The sequence below is a fragment of the Sarcophilus harrisii genome, chromosome 4 (assembly GCF_902635505.1).
Source record: "Sarcophilus harrisii chromosome 4, mSarHar1.11, whole genome shotgun sequence".
NCBI classification, from domain to species: Eukaryota; Metazoa; Chordata; class Mammalia; order Dasyuromorphia; family Dasyuridae; genus Sarcophilus; species Sarcophilus harrisii.
In genome coordinates this window covers 109,951,415-109,977,361 of record NC_045429.1, presented here as the reverse complement: position 1 = coordinate 109,977,361, position 25,947 = coordinate 109,951,415, and the positions used below count along the sequence as shown (strand labels likewise).

At 35.1% G+C, this 25,947-nt stretch overlaps 1 protein-coding gene across 3 annotated transcripts in view; it reads left to right on the top strand.

Annotated features, from left to right (window-relative positions):
• Positions 1 to 20,760, top strand: part of PTPN14 (protein tyrosine phosphatase non-receptor type 14) — a 245,709-nt gene extending 224,949 nt beyond the window's left edge. For 2 of the 3 annotated variants that reach the window (XM_031937365.1, XM_031937364.1), the window contains 4 exons: positions 4,212 to 4,340; positions 7,704 to 7,938; positions 13,584 to 13,747; positions 19,165 to 20,760. In XM_031937365.1, coding sequence (XP_031793225.1) covers positions 4,212 to 4,340; positions 7,704 to 7,938; positions 13,584 to 13,747; positions 19,165 to 19,293 — 657 coding nt within the window. In that variant the 3' untranslated portion in view covers positions 19,294 to 20,760. Of the gene's footprint in view, positions 1 to 4,211; positions 4,341 to 7,703; positions 7,939 to 13,583; positions 13,748 to 19,164 lie in introns of those variants that run through there. The other variant, XM_031937366.1, reaches the window with a different exon arrangement.
• The last annotated feature ends 5,187 nt before the right edge of the window (positions 20,761 to 25,947 follow it).

The following is a 25,947-nucleotide window of genomic DNA, read 5'->3' as shown; positions in this document are numbered from 1 at the left end:
CATTATAACATGTAGATATGTAGATTGCAGTGAGAATTCAAACTCTAATTTAGGTGAGATTACTCATCTCATTAGCTACAGAGATTTGGCTGATTTTATGTTTTGTGAAGTGCAGAGATCTTTACAATATTGCCCTCACAGAATTTGAATCATTAAAGACCTGTAATTAGTAGTTTTTCTTGTTTGTGGGTGACCCAGTTATGAGCAATCTTTTTGTGTTTTTCTTAGGAGTTAAGTTTAGACCATTACATATTTCTTGAGTCAGAATGTGTTGTGTCCTGTTTCCTAGAGCCCCAAGTTGGGGTGATTAAAATATTGAGTCCTGTTTTCTAGAGCCCCATGTTGGGCGCCAAATGTTGTGTCCTGTTTTCTAGAGCCGCACATTGGGCACCAAATGTTATGTCCTGCTTTCTAGAGCCCCCAAGTTGAGGTAACAAAATGTACCATTCCTCTCTAAAGCACCCACACTGGGGTGATTAAAATATACCTTCCTAGTGGAGAAATGATGAAGTGAGACTCCTGAAGATGGTGGAAAAATAGAGTTCATTTATTTCAAGGGCTTTCCCCTTTTTATAATGTAACAAAAACAACTCTGAGCACATAAGACCACATAAACAACTTGCTATGTAGTTTGCCACCTGGTATCACTCTTCCACCTGCTATCACTCAATCTCAACACAGGTTGTTACCACCCCCTGACTTCTCAGGAAGGTTGAGAGCCCTTAGGGAAGATGAGGAGTCGAACCAGACATTGTCAGCAAATTCTCTCTGGGCTGAAGGGTCTTATACCTTACCCAGAGTTTCCCCACTGACTGTGACCCTCTACAACAATGCCCATACATGCATGGATACATATTATCCATAGCTAGTGTCTGACAGGAACCAAACAAATTTATTCAGCTAGTTAGGATATTTTTTTTTACCTTATTTGCTCATTTCCACTGTTTTCTCAGTAGAAACGATGGGAATTCATGCTTTTAAATTATAGTGTGAAAAAACTATGTATTTCTTTATGATAAGAATTGAATAAACCACAGCCCAAGTTTTTTGGGAGTATTCTTTGTCCTGTAAGATTTTTAATCTTTGACCCTAACCCATAGCAATATTGGCATGATCTTTTTTAACTTATATTAACTATTAATGTATCTCCCAGAATCAGTTGTAATCACTTTCTTTTTGTAGTATAAAGAACGTGGTATGTCAAGAAAATAGATTTTTTTTTTTTGGTATCTGAAGTCAACTATTGCCATTTTTTTAATACTCATGTGCATTATCAGAAGAATCCTGTGGGCGGAATAACTAACACATTGTTCAATTTATGAGACAATGAGAGAGACAGGAATAAAATCAATTATCTTCAATAATAAGCCTTGATTTATGGTTTCAAACTGATAACTCAAATCATAATTTAAAAATAGAATAATAGATGAATGGACAATCTGTTGAATGCAGCAACATTTTGATATCTCATACTGTTGATACAATGTCACCCACCATTTTCCATTATTTTCCCACCTTTCAAAAATAATTGTCACTGCTTAAACTGTGCTCAGATGTATACTTATTGTGTATCTTGTATACTTATTGTGTATCTAAGTTATATTTTAATATATTTAACATCTACTGGTCATCCTGCCATCTAGGGGAGGGGGTGGGGGGGGGTAAGAGGTGAAAAATTGGAACAAGAGGTTTGGCAATTGTTAATGCTGTAAAGTTACCCATGTATATATCCTGTAAATAAAAGGCTATTAAATAAAAATAAAATAAAATAAACTGTGCTCAGAGACACATTCCCTTCCCTAGCCACTTTCTGAGAAGGGCTTATTTGTCATTGGTAGCCGTGGTGGACATAGCATGATTAGAGCATGTACAAACCTGTAATTAGGGGTTTGGGATGCAGTTTTTATGTTTTGTCAGTATTTTATCTCTGTATTCCAAAGGGTTGGCCTTGAAGATAGAGTCATATTTGTGAAATCTATCTTAGTAGCTTGTACTCTCCCTCTAGGGTATACTTAATTCAGAATCTGATAAACTTCTGTTATTGCATGAGAATGCTTTAAGCTTTAATGCCTTAAGCAGCACCCTCTTAGACTATTTAAAGGTCACATATAACATACACCAGAAAGGCTAATGTTGAGAAGCACAATTCCTCAGAGAAGTCCAATTTTTAAATGTACATGAATTTTATTTCCCATTAATAGTAGAAAAATGTAGTTAATAGTTTTGACTCAAACATGCCTCGATAATGGGAAGGAAGTGGACAAGGTTCTGCCTAGTTAGAATCATGTTAATGTGTTATTTCATGGGACATAAAAATGGAATGAAAAATTAATGCCAAACTAATGCATAAAGTTCATTGCTTTCATGATCATTTAAGGATCGGCATTGGTTGATGTGTTTAAATGAACTGGCCTGTTGATTTTCAAGTCAGTTTTGTGGCTCAGGGCAGAGACTCCCTTCAAAGCATCCATTTTCTCCTCTTAGCATAGCCTTAAGCACTTTGGCCAGTCCTTTTGTTTGTGGCTGTTTTTATCTGATATTTATAACTCTGTAGTGAACAGTGGCCATGAGCTAAATGTTAGTATCCTTTCAAGATCATTTCCAGCCGTACAGGGGTGATTTGTCTTAGTCCAAGATCACAAGTTCATCTCTTCTCATTCTGAACGGGATATGAGGTTGGGCCTGTGGGATTAAGATGAGCCAGAGTTGTTGTAGAGTATGATGGAATAAAGATCTATGTGAATTTATGATTTGTCTGCCGGATGCTGGCTTACAGAGCATTGGTTTTCCCTTCTATAACAGGAAGAGATAGATGCTCCTAAAACAATTTTTAAAATCTCCAGGTGTCTCCAGTTTTTATGTTTCTGGAAAAATGAAAAATATATAAAGTAATTTTGTTCAGGATTAAAAGGAACAAAAATTGTTTTTATTAAATTAGAAGTTCAGCAGAAGAAGCTGAAATAATATAATTATTTTTTATATATTCTTAGCTCTTCTTTGTAAATTATCCAAATCTGAATTTACAGTCAGGAAAATGAAAGTATTAGTGGGAAGTAGCCCCTTTGAGTTTTTAGCTCACCAACTTTATTTCTATGGAAGGAGATTGGCTTTTCCATTCTGCCTCTAAGTTAATTACCCCTTGATAATTAACCAATATAAGAAAATGCATTAATTATTTTAAGCAGTCATGTTCAACTGTAATGGATTATTTTACTAATGCATTTTGATTTTTGGATATAAAGCTGTGTTCTACACAAATGTATATGTGTGTTGCAATAATTCTATTTGTGAAGCTTTAGCATTTGACTTGTGGTATAGATAAGAAAGATTTTCCTTCTTTTGTTGATCAACTATCAAGGCAAAAGCTCTTCATTTTAAATGCACTTGTCTTTTATTGTCAGACATAAAATGAGACCACAATTTATAGATTTGTGAATTTTTCTTCCCTCATTTTACTGGAATCCCCTCATGCTGGAATTTTATTCCAGCATGATATTTTATCAAAGAATGAGAAAGAGAGATAGATGCAACATTGGGTATTAAATAAATATTTTGAATCTTCTAAAATTTTCTTGAATTTACATATCTGAAAAGTTTTTATCCCTCATTAGATTGGAAACTTCTTGAAGGTAGGGATCTCTCCCCAACTTCCCATTTTGTATCCTTAGTGCTTTAATACTTTGTTTTTCATTTAGTAGATATTTAATAAATGTCTATTGAATAGAATTAAATTAGTAGCAGAAATATCTAATTTATCCAGCCACATGAGATGTACCATAATACATTTCCCTTTTATTTTCAAGTATTAAATATAATAAAACTATTCAAATAAATATTAAATTCATGACTAAAGCTATATAAGCATCTGAATTAACAAATATATAGAGTGTTAGATCTGGGGGCAGGAAGATCTGAGTTCAGATCCAACCTCAGATACTTACTAGCTGCATGTCCCATGGGGTAAATCATTTAACTTCCATTTGCTTCAGTTTCCTCAACTATAAAATGGGGATAATAATAGTCCTTTCCCTTTCCCATCCCTTCCTCTCCCCTATTCCCTTCTTTTTCCCATTCCCTTCCCTTCACTTCCTTTTCTTTCCTTCAACTTATCATCTGACTTAATTTTTGATATTTTTAACTAACATATATTTTTAAGATGGGGAAAGAAAGTTGCATGGAATTAGTTTAATGGTGTCCTCTCTGATTTTTAGGTAGCTGTTGCTGGAGAACAATGGCATTATATAGCAACTCAAGGTCCTCTGCCGCATACCTGCCATGACTTCTGGCAGATGGTGTGGGAGCAAGGTGTGAATGTGATTGCCATGGTTACAGCAGAAGAGGTATGTAGAATGGTGGCAAATAAATCCTTTTCCATGAGTGCAGGTGACAATTCAATATGGTTGATTTTTTTTTTTTTTTTTTTTTTTTTTTTTTTTTTTTTTGGAATTCTCCCTCCCTAATGACCTCTTTTCCACAGATCCTGTTTGGATCATAGAATCAGATATAAAGTTAGAAGGGACTTCATTTATCCATTATCTAGTTCAGAACCCTCACTTTAGATATAAAGGAAGTTGGGACCTAGGAGGTAAAATCATTTGCCCAAGTTTGCACAACTAATAAGTGCCAGAATCAAGGTTTTGGTCTCATGTTCAATGGCTCCAAATTCAGCTCCTTTTCAACCTAATCACACTGCCTTCTTGGCATGCTCTTATTTTTCTCATTTTTTCCATGTAGGTTTTGTTATTGTTGTTATTTTACTCCTAGAGATAATTTATGCTTGTAACTTTTCCACCTCTGTCAAGCCATTTTAAACTACTGCTTAGATTTCTAGGAACCAAAGAGCAAAAATAACAAACTTCAGTTCAGCTGGATGACTTTTTGTTTGCCAAACAAAGCAACAATCTTTCCACTGGAATCTGAGAACTTTGGGCTGTGCTTGGTTAAATTGACATATATTCCAAGTCTTGGGCAAGGCCAGCTTCACATACCATCATACTTATCAGCTGAAAAGAGACCAGAAGCTGTTGTTCCTTTCTCTATTCTTTGAGAAGAGGAGAGATTCTTTTTATTCTTCTGCCAAGTCAAACAATTATTCTATTGTAATTGGTAACCGCTGGCTGATCAAGCAGCCAACTTTGGGCTTAAAATGAGGAAGATGAAGGTTACTTTTCTTGTTATCTGCATCAGTTTTCCACCAGCTCTTTTCAATTGCCTTTCATTATTCATCCCAAGGTTTTACAGAAATCCTATTAATTGTAAAATGGTGTCACTTTCCCTTTTTTGCCTCTTCATATATTGATAATAGTAATAATATTCTAATAATATTCACTTATGTTGTAAAGTGGTGAGGAGAAAATGGAATGAAAAGAGACTTTTTTCTGGTTTTTATCCATTCAGAGTAGGTACTCTGATTAATTTGTCAGATTGTCATAATGGAAGACTCCTAAAATAATGTCCAAAATCTTGAGCTAAGTCTTTTTCTATGACCATTCTGGAGAGAATGGTTTGTTCTTCTCTTAAAAATGTCAAGATCTTAATATATCTCATTAAGTTCATAAACCTGGACTCTAGAAATTATCTAAACCAACTTCCTCATTTTATAGAAGAGAAAGCTTGTGCTCAGAGAGGTGAAGTGATTTATCTGACAATAAGCAGCCAGACAGGGACCAGAACTGAGATTTTCTGATACCCATTTCAGTTCTCTTTTTGCTAAAGCATGCTGTCTAAATGTTTATAATCAGCAAGTATCACTTAATGTCTAACCAAAATCACTCAGGCTAAAACTTATTCCTTCTTTTATACAAACCACAGTTGAAATTAAGGAATCTTCTTGAAGCTTCCCTCCCTTTTTCTTTTTTTCTCCTTTAATTTTTAAATAGGCCTTTATTTCTGCAGTCTTGGGTGCCCAAACTTTTCCATTGTGGGATGATCTTTTGCTTTCCAAAGATTCTTAGTCACCAGAGTGTGGGCTGGGTGTGGAAGTATGCTTAACAGTAAATGAGCTAGGGATTGGATAGTGTGTGGGGGTGTAAAATTATGGCCATGAGATTTACTCTAGCTGGAAATCCCATAAGAAAGGATGTATGGTAGACACTGCCAATCTTGAAGACCAATTAGATATTTATTATATTTTACTAGGTGGGTACCAAGGTTAGGTTCATAATATGGATGTATCTCACTTTCTGGACTAGATTTTTGTCTGAGAAGTTCTTTGTCAGTTGCATTTTAATAAAATGTCCTATTTCACCTATTGCAGAGGATGCTATTTCTTATTTATAGGAACCCTTCTAAGAATCTTGCCAAGCCAAAAATTTTTTTTTTATAAAACAAATAACCATTACCTTTCTGAAAATCTAATAGACAAATTTTGAATATTTAAAAAAATTGAAGCACATACATCTCTGTAATTCATTCTTTCCTTGGCCGTAGATTGCTGAGAATGTGAATTTATGTTTCTGTTAGAATAAGTGTCTAAATCAGATATTATTTGCAAGAGGCAGGGGGTCTTTGGCTCTCTTCCCAATATTCTCACTGCTCATCTCATTTTCCTTCTGTGTAAGAGATTGAAGATGAAGAAGTTGCATTTTTTTTTCAGAATGACTCTAAGCCAGAATATACACATACTTTACTTTTTGTTTCTTAGGCTCCTTTGGGAGTCTGATGAAGCCAGTGGACTAGACAGAACATTGTTTTTAAATGTATAAAACAAAATACATAGGATTATGAAGGAAATCAATCATACTGAAATATAATTATTAAAATATAAGGAAAAATAATTTCATAGTTTCCAGGTTAAGAACTCCATGGGGTAATGAAGAGAATATTGAATTTTGAGTCAGGGAACTTAAATAAAACTGGTACATTTGTACAATCTTGGGCAAGTTTATTTAACCTCTCTAAGTTTCTGTACTCTCATCTATAAAATTATAGGTTTAGATTAAATTAACCCTAACGTTCTATTTATCTATGATTCTAAGATCTTCCTATTCCATGAATTAAATTTATTTTTTCCCTGCATTTCAGTATTTTCTGTTTTCTATGATATTATCCAGATTTTATTTTCCTCGTTTGTCCATTGTTTTATTTGGATATTAAATTATAAACAGTGTTGTTTGATGATCAAACTAGTGAAAGGATTTTATAGTTGTCTGGGGTATTATTTTGCTTTTGATCATTCAAGAAGGAAAGTACCCAGGATGGGATAATAAGATGTGTCTGAGTTTGGGGGTTGTGTTCTTCAACAGGAAATTTATGAATGCCATTAAGAATAAGCAGGTTGTTCTTAAGTTTTAGCTTTAAGAAAATAATTTAATATTCTTTCTCATAGAAAGCAATGAAAAAGTTTAAAATTTGTACGCTGTTATATTTCTTTGTATAATAATTGTTAGAATTATCTAAAATCTTAGGGAGTATTCACATTCTGCTAGACAAGTTGCTATTTTCACAAAGAAGCTATTCTTCTCTTTTGAGCATTTGCTTAGTTATCAGATTCTCCCCTTATGGGGAGAAGAGTCAGGGCTACTACCTTTTCCCCCAGGACCTCTCATCTAGCATTTTGTTTTGTGACTTAAAAATGCATTTATCATGTAATACTGCCCATTATAAGGATGTTTCTCGAATTGAATTGAATCCATTTTCATTTTTTGCTTTTTGTGTATGTGTGTGTATATGTGTGTGTGTGTGTGTATGTGTGTGTGGTTTAGGAAAGCGGAAGAACCAAGAGCCATCGGTACTGGCCCAAACTGGGTTCTAAGCACAGCTCAGCCACCTATGGCAAGTTCAAGGTGACCACAAAGTTCCGAACTGATTCTGGTTGCTATGCTACCACAGGTCTGAAGGTCAAGCATCTTTTGTCTGGGCAGGAGAGGACAGTGTGGCACTTGCAATATACTGACTGGCCAGATCATGGTTGTCCAGAGGATGTCCAAGGCTTTTTATGTAAGTTCTTTGTTCCATGAATGCAATTACTAAATTGCATCGCCATTTCAAGACAAGCCACACAAGAAAGAGAGATTTCTTACTAAAGTGTTAAAGTCTCATTGAAGAGTCAAGATTATAGCACATTAGTGCTAGCTTTAGCAGGAACACCTGATCAGCTTTATCACTACACACTAAGGGACACCCTAACTTTTGTTTCCTCAGTAGCAGGGATTTCAGGTGTGTGTTACCATGCTTGATCATTTCCTTACACTCCTTTTAGCTGCTTGCATTAATTGTAACCTTTTTTATCCCTAAAAAATTCAACCCCTTTAATAATCTTCTTCAATCCTGCTCACTTTATTCTCTTGTCCCCCAATTTTATAGGGCTTATAGAAGGAATCTGTGTCATCCTTGCTTCTCACTGGCATTTCAGTTGCCTATTTTGCTAACTTAGATCCACGGTCTTCAAATTTCATACTATCTAATTATACTGACATCCTTCTGATCTTTGTTCTTCTCATTTCCTAACAACTAGGGTACCTTTCTACTTCTCAATGACTTTCCCATGAGTTTATGATAGAGAATATAATTCAGTATATGAAGGGATTCACCACAGATGCTCATAAGCAGCCATTCTCCAGCTTTCTAGAGGGAGAAAACAACCTGGTTTGAATGTCAGGAAGGTAAAGGTTTTAATTCAACAGCAGAAAAAAAAATTTCCTGACTAAGAGATGAGAAAGAAGAGAAAATCAATAATTGGTTCTTTATGGGTAGGATTTTACTTATCTAAAGGACCAGAGGATCTGGAGAGGACCTATAAGATTATTTAGTTTCTTCTTTTTGGTTTCTGGATGCAGAAATCTATGTCAAGATAATTGATTTATTCACAGAGGTTGTAAGTTGAAGAACTTACATAAGCTGCTTTGATTTCAAGTTAAGCACTCTTTCCATGTTCTATGGTGTGTGTGTGATCAAATTATTTTGAGGACCCTTCTCAGGCTAAGATTTCACAAAAGTTTTATGAAGGGATATAATGAAGGGAATAATAAACTATAGTTTTCCTAGGGTAATTTAGATGTTGCCTTGCCTAGAAACAAAAGGGAAGAAACAGATCATTTCTTTTTGTAAAAAAAAAAAAAAATGTTTTTTTTTAGTTTGAACTTAAATATCCAAAAAAAAAAAAAAAACATTTCTAAGCGTACTATAGAACACAAAAAAATTCTCTATGAAACTCCAAATCTCCATTTCATAGCACTTACTTTTAAAAATATGTGTTATGCATGTGAATAACTTTTATACATTACTTTTGCACTTTTTTTCTTCCTTGTGCTTACTTTTGTGCTTTCTTCAATTTTCTTCTTTGTTTTTGAAAAAAAATTTCATTGGCCTAATTTCTTCCCTCTTTCATTGAAAATTGAGAAAAAGAAAAACTATTATAACAATTAAGTATGGTTAAAAAAAATAAATCCATACAGTGTCCATTTCCAAAAATGTTCTACTTACTTTACTCAGCATTAGTTCTGTCCACTCAGGTCATCTGAAATGATCTTATAAATAATTTCTTATAAAATAACAATATTTCATTACACGCCTATATACACACCACAATTTATTCAGTCATTTCCCAGTTATATAGGAAACAACCTCAAGCCCCTGAGATTCTAGGCTTTTTTTTTTTCTCCCCTTTTGCTCCCCCCACTTCAGGATCAAGAAAATTTGTTTGACTTAAAGCTTTCTTTCATTTAAGGGAGTATCATTCTCCTTAATGCTATGTGACACATTCCCTTTCCCCCATGTCCTTGATTATTCCTCTGTGAATTTGATGTGTTTCTACACCAGATGTGTGTGTGTGTATTTCACCCTCTGTTTTTTTTTTTTTTCAGATAAGTGAGGCTCATCTGATACTCACATTCCTCATTCATTGCTCCTTATTTGTAGAACTTTCTTTCCATGCACTTGAGTTATGGGAAATAAGATTCCACCCCTTTCTTCTTCTTTTCTACACTGTTGTTGTTCAGCTATTTCAGTCATGTCTGACTCTTCATAAACTCAGTTGGGAAATGATACTGGAGTAGTTTGTCATTTCCTTTTCCCACTTATTTTACAAATGAAGAAATGGAGGCAAACAGGGCTAAGTGACTTGCTCATGGTCACATGACTAGAAAATGTATGAGGTCAGATTTGAACTCAGGAAAGTGAGTCTTCCTGATTCTAGACTTGGCATCTTATTCACTGTGCATTTCTTTTGACTTTGTCACAAGCTTCTTTCTGTTTACCTTGTCCCAACCATGAGAACAGAACCCTTCTATTCCAGGACCTTTATTTTTCTTATTTAATTCTCTAAAAATCCTTAAATGGCATTAAAAATCTAAAGGAATACTTATTTCCTCTACCTCTATGAGAATGTAAGAATTGCTTCACTATGCATCTCCTGCCATCTGTTCAAATATATTTGCTTTTCTTGGTTTCTCTGAACTGTGGATATATATCTTATGATATTTCCATCAGAAGTGTTTGGAAATTCTTTATTCCATTAAAGACTCTTTTTTTTTTTCCCCATATAGGGATTAAGTTTTTAAAGTTATTCTTAGTTGTAGGCATTTATTTTTGGCTTTTGAATTATTATATTTAAGTTTTTTCTTTTCTTTTCAGTTATTGCTGCCATAGTGATCCTGACTATAATTCCTAGGTACCTGAATTGCTTTTCTATTAAATCAAAGGATTTTTTTTTTCTTTTCTAGGGGAATTTTGCATATTGGGCATAGCCATTCCTGGGATTCCTTTTGGGGTTTTCTTCAGAAGATGATTGATAGAATTTTTTTTTCCATTTTGTAACATTTTCCTATTTTCTATTTCTATTCCCCCCCCCCCCTTTTTTTTTTCCTATTTTGCCTTTTGGTTTCTAAAAGATCTGGGAATTTTTCAAAAATCTAATATTTTTAAAAATACAGTATTCAGGTCTTTATGGTTTAAAGGGAATCCAATAATTTTAATATGATTTTTCATAGTCCAGTTTTCTGAGTCAATGTTGTTGGGTTTTTGGGCAAAATAAAAGTGACTTGTCCAGGGTTACACGGTTATTGTTTCAAATGTCTGAGGACAGGTTTGAACGTAGGTCCTCCTGATTATAGGGAAGACACTCTATCTACTGCTTTACCTAGCTGCTCCCAAATTAGTGTTTTTTGCTTTTTGTTTTGTTAAAATCAATTTTTTAAATCAAATTACTTAAATTTTCTTCCTCATTTAAAAAAAAAATCTTTTGGGTTTATTCCAATATTTCTTGCTGCCTTATCGAAGCATCAATTAATGCTAGTTTTAATGCGGAGTCAATACTAATTTTAGGGAATTGATTACTTGAGTAGAATTTACCTTCTTTCAAAGCTATTCTTTTTCCATTTCTTCCCTCCAGAGCTTTTATTTGCTTCTTATTTCTTGCTTCAATTCTGATACATAGTCATGTAATCCTCATGAATATTCCTTTATTCATAGTAGAGTCCAGACCAGAGTTGGCTTACTGTTCTATACCTTGGGACACAGCCTGTTATTCCAAAAAAAAACAAAAAACTTTTGTGGAATGATTCTGTTACTGAGAAGGTGAGAAGATATACCCTTAGAAGGATAATAGAAGCTATTACCCATCAAGGTGAGAAGGTATAGTGGTTAGGTCCTAAAACTGAGCTCTCAAGTTCCTACTAGTTTCCCCCTCTGTCCCCATCCTTCATTCCCCTTCTTTAAAAATTAAACCTTTACTAGGGTACTGAGAGAAAAAAAAAAAAAAAGAGCTTGGTCAGCTTGTTAACTGACTAGAAATCAAGGAAATGTTTTATGCCAAAAGTTAATTGAAAACACTTAAAACTTTCTCCTATTTGATCTAATTGAAAAGGTCAGTTTGAAATGGTAAAAAAAAAATAGATGAGAAAATATTATAAAAGAATGTTTTGTTAATTTTAGGCATATGGATAAATATGGCTTAACAGATTTTAAATTTGCTAATGCATGTTTTTGATATACATTCTTTTAGATTGTCTAAGCTTTATCCTTTTAAGCTAGACCATCAGCAAACAAAATACCTAAGTAGTATTTCTTAGTCTCTTAAGAAATTCCTTTATTAAATCACTCTGTGATATTATGCCCATACTTCTTACAGACAGCTAACAGATGTATCATCTTTTTGAATAGGACTTTTAACTCTCCTTATAAAATTGTTAAGCCCTATCCATCAAATCTCTTTTCTCTTGTTCAAGAATCCATATGATAAACTTTACTGTGATTTTATACTTCCAGAATAAAAGTTGTCTCTGCAGACAAATGTATATATTGTTTTATTGTCACACTTTGAATACTATGTAACCTAGTGTATTTTCTTTTCTTTAACCTTAGTTGCTGGGAAACTTACAGCCAGATTCATTCCCTAATTAGTCCCTAATAATTAGCTTATCTCAAATGCCTGGTAAAGCTATTCATTTATTCCTCTTAAATGATTTGTCCTAAAGTTTAATCCTTAATAATTCTAACTTGCATTATTTAAAATTTTATAAACCACTTTAAATATATATATATACATATATATGTTTATTTATATATATGTATATATATGGGGTTTCAATAGTTTTTTTGAATAGTTAAGAATCATTCTTTTAGCTTGCAATATCTTTAATAATTATTTAAATTGAACAAATGTGCTTAGAACTCTTACCTAGCTTAATCACTTTCCTTTGACTTTATTTGTTATAAATTTATAATATATATGAAATAATTTATTGAAAAGCAGGAAACGCTTCTTTACACTGCAAAATCTTAATTAAGATTCACTTTTACCATATTGATTATTAAACTGAGGCTTCTGGATAACACATAGTTTTCAGAAATTTATTCTCTCCTTATTCTCTGTGACACATTTTGTTACTGACTGGATCCCTGTATCTTTGTAATATTGGTCTTTCCATCTTAAATAGTAGTAAGCATGGGTATCAGGCTAGATATTAGAGAGAAGGCTATATAGCCCTTTTGCTGAGTGGAAGATGTAAAGGGATACAATTTGATAGGGGAGAAAACATGACACATGTTATCTTTGGTTGGGAAGCTAATCTTAAGTCATTTAATTTAATACCCCCGTCATAACAGAATGAAAACTATAGTGAACACTGAGTCCAAAAAAAAGTCTATTTAATCTCCATTTTAGAACCAAAAAATGAAGTCAAGTCTCAGTTGACATTCAGGCTCATTCTACAAGGGAAGGGAAGAAAAGGGCAGATGGATGCTCTCTTTCCCCAGAAATTGGCTTTGACAGGCAAGAGTTTCAAGGGGACCTTGCTGTTGTTCTGATCCCAGTCTGTTAATAGCAGGAATTGCTGTAAGTAATGTCTAGAATCATCTGCTTATGGGACCTGGGGATTTGCAGAAGGGAAAAACCAGAATTTAATTTTTTAAAAAAGAACTATTTAATTTAAAGGACCAAACTCTCCCATGGACTAATTGACTCCCAGCTGGTACTTTCTGGATCCAAGACTGCACAGTGGGTACTGGCCAAATAATTAGTGTCTTGTAAGAACTGTAAATTATTGTCACTTAAAAGGAAAAAAAAAATGACTCCATGAATTTTTTCAACCTTTATATGAAACCATGTAGAATTTTTGCAACATGATTTGCATTTTGTCTTGCAGCATATTTGGAGGAGATACAGTCAGTGCGTCGCCATACCAACAGCATGCTGGATAATACCAAGAATTGCAACCCTCCGATTGTAGTTCACTGCAGTGCTGGTGTAGGGAGGACAGGGGTGGTCATTCTCACTGAACTGATGATATGCTGCTTGGAACACAATGAAGTAAGTTCGTTTGTATTCCATGTGACTGTCTTATCTTAGGGAGATAAGTCTACATGATGGAAAATGGCATTTTTGTTAAGAAAACTAAATAGTGTATACAAATTGATTTGTAAATGAAAAGTTTCACCTCTATCCTTTTCTATTAATTCCTCCCCAAATACTTATTTCCAATTTTCCAGTCCAAAATTTCCTAATAAAGTGACTCTACTAATCTGTGCTAAATTTTTCCAGTTTGTCAAATGAAGAGGTTGTACTACAGTGAAGGTTCTTAACCATTTTTGTGTGTCTGTGTGGTCATAAAGACAGAATGGATAGAATGCTGAATTTGGAGTCAGGAAGACTTGAGGTCAAATATAACTTGAAACAAACTTCACTTATCAACCCAAATCCTATACATCCCAAATGTCATCATGAAGATGCCTTATGAGAATGTTTTCTTTTTCTGGCAGTAAATTCTTTTTTAGAAGAGGCAAATTTGTATTGTAGAATCAATTGTTAATTTGCTTCATGTGATAGCCCATCCCAAATTATATAGAGATATGACTTCCTTTCTACTTGTTGGAATAGTTTACTGCTCTGAATCTTTACTATACTTAGGCTGTCGATCATTCCCTTACTACTAACATAGAGGGACTGCACACAGAATTTATACTTCCTTTACTCATTGAGCTTTCGATATAGCTTAGATGAGACCAGCAAAACTTAAAATATAAATGGTAAAAATAGGATCTTTCTAGAAGCAAAGTAGATTACCCTTGATTGAGGAATAGCTTAATAAATTGTGGTACACAAATATATTGCCATGCTGCAAGAAATAGCAAACAGGATATATACCTTTGTTGTCCAATTGTGTCTTATTTTGGAATTTTCTTGGCAAAAATACTGAAATTGTTTGCCATTTTCTTCTTCAACTCATTTTACCGATGAGGAACTGAGGCAAACAGGGTTAAGCGCCTTACTCAGGATCACATAGCTAGTAAGTGTCGGAACTAGGATTTGAACTCATGAAGATGAGTGTTCCTGACTCTAGGCCTGGTGCTCTATCCACTGTACCACCTAGTTGCCCTTGTTGAATATATGAAGCAAAGGAAGACTTTAAAGACTTTAAAAATGAAATAAGGAGAGCCAGGAAAACAGAATACCCAATAACTACAGTAATGTAAATTTAGGCAAAGGACAACAATCACAAAATAATTGAAAATTACTGATGCACCATAACAAGAAACAAAGTTTGGCCTAAAGGAAGAAGCATGAGAAGGCACCCTGCCTCTGCTTTACATAGGTGGCAGGGCAGTTGGTGGTTAATGCTTGGTGGTTGTAAAAGATCTAGTATAACTTTAAGCTTACTCAATTAAGAAAATTGATAGAATAGAAAGAAATTTTGTTTTAAATGGGGAAGTATAATGCACAGTCTTTGTCAGAATCTGATTTACAATTTATATAATTACTTTGTAAAGGCGGTAGTTTGAAATCACACTGAATAATGTCTTATGAAAGATGTTTATATCGAAACCTGGAAATTTAGACACTATTCTGGTAAATATTATGCACTATTCAAAGGCATATAAATACTCTGATCCATGAATGATTAGCTACAGAATGTTTTGTAAAGTAGAGGGGAAATGAGTGAAAGAAGTTCCATCCATCTCTTACTGTGAAAGCCACTCTTAAAAAGAGAGAGGGATGGATCCTCTCATGTAGAATGACAAACCAGCTAACTGAACAAAAATTTTATCACTTCCTTCCATTTTTCTCCCTACATTAGATTCCTTTCTTGACTTTTTTCTTTTCTATACACTGTCACCCACATAATGCCTTGATGGAAAAAAAGAGAGGGGCCACCCAAATCCAAATACAGCTGTTATTGGTTAGGTAAAATAAATGAAATCACTCTATATGTGAATGTTTTTTATGTGTCTGTAGCTTATAACGGGTGGGAAAGTACAGGATAATCCACAGGAAAAAGAAAGGCATATTTAGATGCCCCTCCTTTTTTCTGCTTTGTTGTATCCCTTTCATCTCCCCATTTCTACACCTCCCTCTATCCCTCTATTTTGTTCAACTCGAGGAGCAGTGTTTAGTCGGCTTTTCCTGACATGAAAGGTTGTTCTGTTCTGGGCTCTTTGGAGAGCCATCAAAGCCTGAGCCATGATGATGTGATGACACAAGGGCTCATTGATCTCCAGATGTCATTGGCCCAGTAGAATGCAAACAATGAGCGTCAAAGCCAGGACAGGACTGAATGATGGGCTTGGCTACGCGGGCCTGGCTTCAACTCATTTTTGTATGCTTGGCTCAACCAAGCTCTCTCTGGTGTGGCTAAGCATAACTTAATTCCTCAGCACCTTGTTGTGTGCCAGGACATTCTTTGGTGGAACTTTGCAAAGCCAAAGAGAACTTCTGTCTTCTTTGATAGCCAAAGGTGATGTGATGACTCATTATTTTTCTCTATTCTTTACTTTGCTCTGCAAAAAGCATATCTAGAAGTGGGTCTCATCTGTTCCTTTCTTCATCATAACTAATTGGTTAGAAAAGTATCTTAATTTTGTTATGATTCAGTGCCTAATTGAATTCAGGCCCCATTAGTTTTAAAAACAAATCTTATCGCTATTACTGTTTTTACACAGCTTAAATTTCTTTCATAACAGAGAATTTTTTAAAAGAAAAATTAGAGAAGAAAAATCAACAGAAGTGATTAATGCATTGAGAAAATCTGGTAACGAAAACAATGTATTGTACCTAATACTTTCCACCTTTGCAAAGGAGAGGTATCTTTTGAAATATGAAACGATATTTATTCTTTGGGGTCTTTTGCCAAAAAAAAGTTTCTGTTTATTATTTTCTATTTCTTTCTGCCCTTCCCTTTTTTCTGCTCTCTTTCCCAAAGACCCACCTTGACCTTGTCAGATTAAAGTGCAATCCTGTGACTTTGTGTTAGAAAATTACATTCCCTTGTGTCCAGATAGATTTCAGAGCATATCCAGTCCATCCTCTTGGTGTAGGAAGCCTTTAGTCCAGCCTCCACCTCTGAGTATAGGGAGCCTTTAGTACCATTAGATTAAATATTTCAGCATGCTAATTTCTGTATTCCTTAGAATTTGTTCTTCAGTATTATGAAGATGCTTTTTCACTATGGGAGTTCTGCTTTCTTTTAAATATTTTTCTTACAATGATTATTAAAACCACTGAATCAATGGCTTATCCATGAGTGCTTGACAGATTCTAGAAGTTCCAGCAGCATGTGGTATTAGGATCATTGGATTTTCAGCCTGAAATTCAAATCCTGGCTTTACTATTTATTCTTGGCAGAAGTATGGGCAAGGCATTTACTTTCTCTAGCTAGATCTCTGTTTCTTCTTCTTTAAAATGAGGTTTATTGACTATATGACACCAGACGTCAGTTCCAGCTTTAATCCTATGATTCTCCTGAATAACTCTTCACTGTGCTCTATAATCTTCTTGTTTTCTCATGCTTTCACTTATCTAAATGCTGCCAGTAAAATTTTAGTGCCCCATATGTTTTTTCCAGGAAATGGTAGTTCTGTATTTTGCAAGACATTTTCTTGACTGAACAAATTCAATTGACTCTCCTGCCCAGATAGGCTATACTTCTGCTCAGCAAATGGCAGATATTGTGAACTTAATGTTTTACCTTGTGTTGGGAGGGAAAGTGAGGAGACATCACTAGCAAGACTGAACAAATGCCAACTGCAGAATGATGGAAGTGAAAAGGAATGACTAAATGCAGAACTGGAAGTGATTTTAAAGATTATTTTTTTAATCTAAAAATTTTAAAAGATTCTTTCCCTTTGCAAATGAGGAAACTGAGGATCCTTCAGATGTTAAATGACTTGCCTGAAATTTCAAAGTCCATACTCTAACCCAGGTATCTGGGCTTTTCTGCTTTACTCCATCCTTCAGTACCCTGCAGGATCTGATATAAAGTTTTTACAGATTAAATTTCTGTTTCTTCTATTGTTTTCAGGAAAAGCCCCTTAATCAAGTATTTGGGGTTCCTTGTCTTCTTGTTACTAGATGCTGTTGAATAGAGTTGGTAGAAACAAAAAGATCCCTAACCTTAAGGAACTTACTGCTTAGCCTTTGATTTTTGAATGTAGTGGGAATTCAGGGCCTCTCATGTGTTAATGAACAAAATCTTACTGAAACCTCTATTTTGGGGAAGGGTTCCTAGGTGACCAGCCATCCATAATTCTCTCCCACCCTCCCAAGTGGCCTTTCTTTTTTCAGTTCCACTTTGATGTGTTCTTTTTCTCAATTAGTATGCAATCTCACCAAGGTCAGGAAATAATTTTCTTTTTTCTTGTATGTTTATCCCCATTACTTACATGGTACCTGGCACATAGTAAGAGTTTAAGAAACATTGATTTGTCTAGTATACAAATCCTCCCCCCTCCCTTCTTTTTAGTTCCCAAGGAATCCATTTTTAAATCTCAAGAGTGAACAGTTTAGTTAGTTGAAAATACTTTTATGTTGACTTTCTGTATATTTTGTATCTTTCTTCATGTTCTTCACCAATAGAAGATAAGATTCCTGAATGTAAGAACTGTTTTATATCCTGTTCTGTTTTTTTGGTCTCTGTATCCCCAAAACTCTACTATTTACTTAGTAGATACTTAGAGAGATTTTGTTGAATGCATTCATATGAGTAAAGGAGAAATAGAATGAATTCCATTTTAGGTGTGGCTGTTTGGTCTTTTTCCAGGGATGTTTTTTATGCCTTCTTGTGCTTTAAATGCTATTAAAAGAGCAAAAGATCATTGTTGGACTTTTATTATTTCATTCTTTGAGGCTTCCAGATTGTCTTTGCCTTTTTATATGTCATGTTATATCATAGATTCATTAGGGCACCAAGGCTTAGGAGCTGCCTCACTAACTTACACATTTAGGTGTCATTATGCGGCTTTTGAATTTTCTCTTAAAGATTTTTAATGAATGGAAATGGCCATTGCTTTCTGATAAGAAGTATCCCTTGACCTTGTTTCCAGCAATACAAACTACTTTATAATCCACCAGATGTTTGGATTATAATTTGCATAATTGCTTGTGACATTTTACAGTTGAGGAAAACTGAGGCAAATTGAATTTAAGTGAATTCTCCATGTCATACAGCTAGTGGTGTCTGAGATCTGAATCTGGTTTTGAACTCAGGTCTTCCTGACTTCAGCTTAGTGTTCTATTGGTGTTTCACCTATCTGCCATGATTATCAACCATATCAACATATTAACCAGGATGATCATCTGGCTTTCTGGAAATAAGAAAGATATATATATATATATATATATATATATATATATATATATATATATATATATATATAAAATTCTACACAGAAGAGAAAGTGCTCTTGTATTTTACTGTTTTAAGACGTAATGCTTTTTTTCCCTTCATTTTACAGAAGGTGGATGTGCCCATGATGTTGAGACACTTGAGAGAACAGAGAATGTTCATGATCCAGACCATCGCTCAATACAAGTTTGTCTACCAGGTCCTTATCCAGTTTCTCCAAAACTCCAGACTCATTTAATTTCTCATGAGCTACAGCTCCTTGTAGGAATGGGTCCTACAGAAGCTTGTGGAGTGAAAAGGCCTCCAGACAACATCTGGTGAGCCAATATGGTGCAGCTGGCTGGCAACAAGCACACCCCAATCTCGCCAAAGTTAGGAGCTCAAAGGTTCCTCATGGGAGGAACATGAAAGATCCTCATGGATTATTTTATATGAGATAATTTATTTTTTCCCTTTGGAATAACTTTTGTGAATTTCTGTAATATCTTGTTGTACCATTTATAATGACTCTGTGTTGAACCACATTTTGACTGATCTGCATTGTTACTTCTTTGTGGGGAAGATTGCCTGCTGGGTCACCTTATGGACCGAGGCTTAAGATAGGAAGCACATCTCATTTGTAGTTTTCTAACAAACTTTATAATTCATTATCAGTTCAATTGTTCAAATATAAAGGAGGCAAAGGAATGATTCCTTCATAGAAAAAGCAAGGAAAAGTCTCCCTGAGTGATTTCAATGAGTATTTTTGCTTTTTAGACTTTCCGGCTGCTCTCTCCTTTCCCTTCTAATTCTCTTTCCATTACCCTCATTAGCCTCTCAGTTTCTGAGATTAAGTTAGTGTTTGGGAAACCAGAAAAAAAAATTTCTTCTTCTTGCTTTGAGCATTGCAAACTCTCAAGCTAGATAGAGTGCTCTTGTCTCAGCCACCCACAATTCTGAGATAAGTATTCTGTGTTTCCCTCCCAGGGACTATGTTTCTTGTAGTTGCTTCCTTTGGTGGGTTCATTGGATGAGCCCAGTGGCCTTTGGGGCACTCTGCCAACCCCATCTGTTCAGTCAGGCTAGCTGCCTGATTGCTATCAGCTGATGGACCAAAGTGAAAAGGTACTTGACATTTTTCGTTATTTAAATATAGTGGATAGGTGCCCGGTGGGCTAGGTGATAGATGCAGTTAGTCTATCCATCAGTCCATCAATAAGTTATTGGAAATGTTGCAAAGGAAACAGTTGGGTGATCTGATTTATAGGAGCTCTTTGGCACTCGTATAGCCAGTGCCTTGGCAGGAAACTCCCAAAAAGCTTAACTACAGTATGTGTTACTCATCTCTATCTTTGAATGACCTATAAAGACAAAAGCCAGGACTATCAATAACCCAAGAGCTGATCCAAGTCCATTGCTTGTTCCTTTCTTGGTGGTCATATCCATTAATTCTTCTACTGAAATACTTTAATTTTTATATACTCAGCACAGGCTAGTTCCACTACCACCCCTGTCTTGAGATCTCTTTGGCATTCTGTCTTATCAGTTGTACCATCAGTAACCCTTGTAATTTTCTTGCATTGGTATATTGTGTTTCATCTTGTTTACTCCTGGCATGGATTTAATTCAGTGCTTGATTAGACTTGTCTTTGATTCTCCAATTCTTTTAGGAGACAGCCATATTGCAGTGCCTTTACCAAAAAAAAAAAAAAAAAAAAAAAAAAAATATTGTGAATCCTTAATTGGTATTGGTATTGTGCTGATGTTGGTATTCTTTTTTATTATGTGCACTCATTGTTCCTTACTGTGTATCTTTCCCTGGTCTGAAAGTGAACAGAAGGAATAGCCCAGAACAGTGGGAAGTATGATCATGTTTATGGATTCACTGTTTGTTGTGTGGTAGGAATTATAAGTAGACCCTTATAAGTAGATCAGAATGGGAATTGCTGTTCTCATCTATACAGCACTTTGCATCTGACCACATGTGGCAATTCACTTTATTTCATTTCATTCTATTAATTTGTAAATAAAAAAAAATGTAGAGTTACAAAGCTCTTTCTCCTCCCTCCAAAAGGACTGTGGGTTACTGTAAAGTGTAGCTTCATGTAAGCTTTGCCAGATTCTGGGAGTCTTAGCACATGTGTTCCAAAATCAAAGCCATAAGTATCAGTAGTAGAGAAAAAGTACACTTTAGTTTTTTGGATTGGACAAGGATTTAGAACTAGATGCTCTATTTAATTGAAGGTTTTGCTTTTTTTTTTTTTTTTACATTATTTCAATGTATGATGATGAGAATTTTTTTTATTTGTTTGGTTCCTAAACTGAAGAATACCCAGCACTTGTTTACATGAAATCTCAAATGGATGCTTTTTCCCCCTTCAAAATTAAATGCATTCCCATGAGCTTTACTTAAATTAGTCCATTGGAGACACATTGAACTCTGTTAATAGTCTTCAGTGCACCAAATGGGAGGGAAAGAGAGATAATCACAAACTTTGTGGGTGGTGTTTACATCAATATTAAATAAACCGGAAGGAATGCCTTTTATTAAAAATATTGTAGATTTTGTACATTTTTAAAAAATGCTTTTGGTCCTTGAGCACATTTTGCTTTTCTTTTTAGCTTTCAAGCAAATGCCAACACATCTCTTGTTAAATTAGTGGCAACCGTTTAAAGTCCTTTTTGTGGCATCTGCATAATAATTGCCCAGAGATGCTTTATATCTGGGAAACAGGCCAAGGAATAAACCTTGAAGCAAAATGTATTAAATTAGTTATCTAGTTAGAGCTTTTGGAATAATTTCCTGATGATGTATCAAGTTTGAACCTCGAGCTGTCGAGTTCCATTGCTGCAGTTTGGATTTGAGAGGGAGTGAATTAAATGAGGAGTGGGCGGTGGTGGACATTAGTCTCCCAATTCAGAGCTCTCTGGTAGAAATGTTTGTTTCTTCTGCAAAAGCCAGATTTAAATGAAACAACAAGATCCATGATTCCCATATTGGAAGAGGAAAATTTAACTAGGCAGTTACATAGATTTATGTGAATAGTGTATAATCATTATGTGGAAGGGAGAATGTTAGTTATCATCTATCCCATATACATCCTTAGTAGATAGTAGGCTCCCTGAGAAAATAAAGGGGAAGTGAGATAACTGATGAGTAGTTATGTTCAGACACTCCCACGACCTCTTTCCTTTTCTCAGTTTTTTGCTTTCATTATAATCTATTTTTGATCTTTGCAGCTTTTTTTTCTTCCTCTGTTTAGAAGCCTGGTGTTGCATATAGATGTCAATAGAATCTAGAGAAAGAGTGAACTCATTGTTTTCTTGTAACTGCCACTGTTGAGTTTCCTGGGCCATATTTACTATCGAATTGATTAAATTTCTGAAAGCAGATCTCCTGCCCAAGAGGGAGGGACTGAAAGAGTCACTTTCTACTCTTTTTTTTTTGATAGTACTCTATGTGTAAAGCTGTAATTTTAAGTAGTGCCTTAATTTTTGCTCAAAGTTTGAGTTAAAGTAATTGCCTTATATCCTGGCATAGCCTTAATTTTTCAAAATTGCCTTCCAGTCCAGTATTCTTATCAACCCATGGTCTTTAAACAGAGCCAGAGTAGGTGACTTGATTTTATGTCACATCCTTATTCATTCAGATCATGTAACTTCTTGGAAATAAACGGTGTAACCATTTTTTTCTCCAGTTTATAAGTTTTTGAAACAGTGCTTGGCTCAAAGTAAGTGCTTAATAAATGCTAGTTGAGGTGTGTAATTCTAAAACTTCCTCAGGAAAAATCAAGGAAGAGAAGATTTTCAGAACAAGGGAATAATCAAAGAGGAAGAATAGTGATCCATTTAACATATTGCTATTAAGTTCTGACTGTGTAGGCACTGGGGCCACAAAGACAAAGAATGTAATAGTTATTGTCCTCAGGGAACTTACAGTGTATACAAATTGTAGCACAAGTTGTATGAATTACTTTCCACTCATTCACGATCATATGGCACCATGTTCCTTGTTGCTGGGCAAGTACTTGTGGAATGAATGAATAAAGTTTGCTTAGCTTAGAATGTGGTCTAGTTCTAGTTAAGATGTTTTCGAGTTCTGACAATTCTTTGAGTCTACCAGGCCTTAGTATCCTCCCAGTTCTTACAGCTTATTAATAATTATTCTTGGTCAAGTCATTTAAATACACTTTGTCATGCTGATCATGAACCCTAGCCAGTCAGGTTAAGGGGTAAGTATTATTATTCTTACAACTCATGACAAGACTTACATGGAAACTGATTATTGTTCTATTAAAATTTCATTGAAATTTCAAAGGAAATGTCACATTTAACTAATTTGTATGTGTTTGTAGACTGACGTTTACTTGGATTTTTATCCATATAAGAGCAGAAAGTACATTATATAAATACATAAAATTGCTTGGAATCCAGATCTTCAATGTTTTCTGTGACAGTGATCAGCATCACACTATTTTACTGTGCTACTGGGTATAAGTTATAGAACGGGCTCCTGAAAGAAGATCAGGTAGACAACAAAATACTTCATCATGGACTCTGTTCAATATTGCCCTCTTAGCACATTTGATAGTAACAGAAAGGAATGAGAATTGGCTCAAACTTCACTTTTTTCACTTACAGAACCTTCCTGAAAGGCAATTCTCTTTTTGCCCAAATGTGAAATTCTTCTACCAGAGTCCTTTGATTTTTTTTTTCCTCTGAAAAATGAGATAATGACTATAGCTAACCTCTGAGATACTCTAACTTTCTATGAGTCGACCCCAGCTTCTTCTTCTATCTTATTGAATAGCCCTTACCCAATAGTGGTCGACTCTGATGGTTTCTAGCATTTCATTGAAAGATTGCCTAATCTTTACTTACCCTTTACTGTGGCTTCTTTTGTTTCTTGGACTTCACAGACATAATAGCTCAGTGAGGACTTTAAAAAAATCTGGACCATATTTTTTTGGAGGAAGGAGGAAGTAAGGGGAGGATAATGGACCAGTGATTTAATTTCATGAAACTGTGGAAACTCCTTCACCATGCAATCTGCAACTCAGATGTTACTTTGAATTACAGACTTGCTGGGGATCAATGAGTCTAGTCTAGACAGAGCTACTTTATAGTAGAAACAGAACTTCAACTTGAGTCTTCTTGACTTCAAATCTGGTTATCTAGCTTTATCCCCACTGCCTTTTAAACTTTTCTTAGGTCATGACTTTAGATATTTCCAAAATTTGGTGTTTTTCATTTCTTTTTTGATGCTGTATTTCCTTGAGATGAGTATATGCTAATCATCATCATCATCATCATCATCATCTTATTCATAATTTTCTTTCAATAGCCCTGTGAATGAAGTAGCGTAAGCATTATTATCCCCATATTATCCCCAAAGCACAATTCAAACTAATTCAGTAAGCATTTATTAATTGCAGGGTGAGAAACATCATGGAGTACTGAATAAAATTCATCTGAGTCCACAAAATCCTAGTTCAGGTCCCCTCTCTGACATCTCATGGCTGTGTGACCCTAGTCAAAGTGTCTAATCTCTTAGTGCCCCCAGACAACTTTTTATGACAATAAGTTGCAGGATGGTTGTTTATATTCACTGGGGTGAGAAGAGGGTTTCCATATTGGGATTTTTTTGCACCATTTAAATTTTGGGACCAGCCAAAAAAAAAACTGTAAACATTGTGATTAGATTAGATTAAAAGTGCCATACAGGTATACGGATGCATCCTATAGCTCTTAGAGGCCTGGATCCATACTCAGTCTTCACTAGTTTAAAATCTAGTCTTTACTCCACTGTTGTGTTGCTCCCTTGAATCATCAGTTCTCTAAACTAGTGGTAGTGATCAGTGAGATGTAGTTATAGATCAGTACCCACTACAATAAACTCTATGGATGGATGGTCTGTATGTTTTTGTTATAGTGTGACTATTGTTCCATGAAGGCATCTCTTAGAACATGGAAGTTTTATATAGAGGGTCTTGCAGTAATTGTGATTATTCAAGCAAGGGCTTGTACTTCAGTGGGCAGGCCTTGCCCTCTCCTGAAATGCAATCCTGACCACCTAACCTCAACAAATGGAAGGATCCTGACGGTCCCCTAGCCAGAAAAAGAGAATTTGCTTTTTGATCTGGTTCTTTGATATGGTTGCTAGGAAAAGCAGGTGTAATCATTTACATTCTCTTTACAGAGAAACAAAAATCTTTTTCAGGGCATGCTAGGACCAGTCTGTGTGAGGGAGGCTCCTGTTGTGGAAGAGGAGTGGTTCATCTGCTTGGAGAATGTTGTTCTCGGCCCCATTTCGGTGTCACTCAAGCGTTTCTCAGCGCCAATGAATTCCTTCCTGGGGTGGTAAAGGTTAGAAGGGCAACATGGGCATTTGGAATAGCAACCTGGTTGTCTTTTGTGAGATACCAAGCCACATTGGGCCTTCCTGGGGTCTCTGTAGGGTCTTGGATAGTGACTCCAGCTGTACTTTTAATGGATTTTGTTAAGTACAAATCACCTTCATTTTTCAAATTTTTTTCTGAATTAGCACTAAACAAGCCATTGATAACAAAGGAAAGAAAATTTGGGCATATTCTGGATTCCAGTAAATTTGCTAATGCAATAAACTTAAGAATGGGAATAATTTATCTTGATGAGCAAAAGTGATTAGTCCTTCTAAGGTGTTTTGGTTTTTTCTGACTTTCAGGTTGACATTTCACTAGTAGCATTTTAAAATATATCAAAACATTATTTGTTGAATTTTGCCCCACTCTTTGTTAACAAGGGGCCTAGTGATGCTCCTGTAGAAAGAAACATGATTGTGCCTTGAGTCAAATGGGAGAGTGTGATGTTTTCTGAAAAATGAGTAAGAAAAACACTGATTTTATAACAACAGCAACACTCCTCTGGTGCTTTA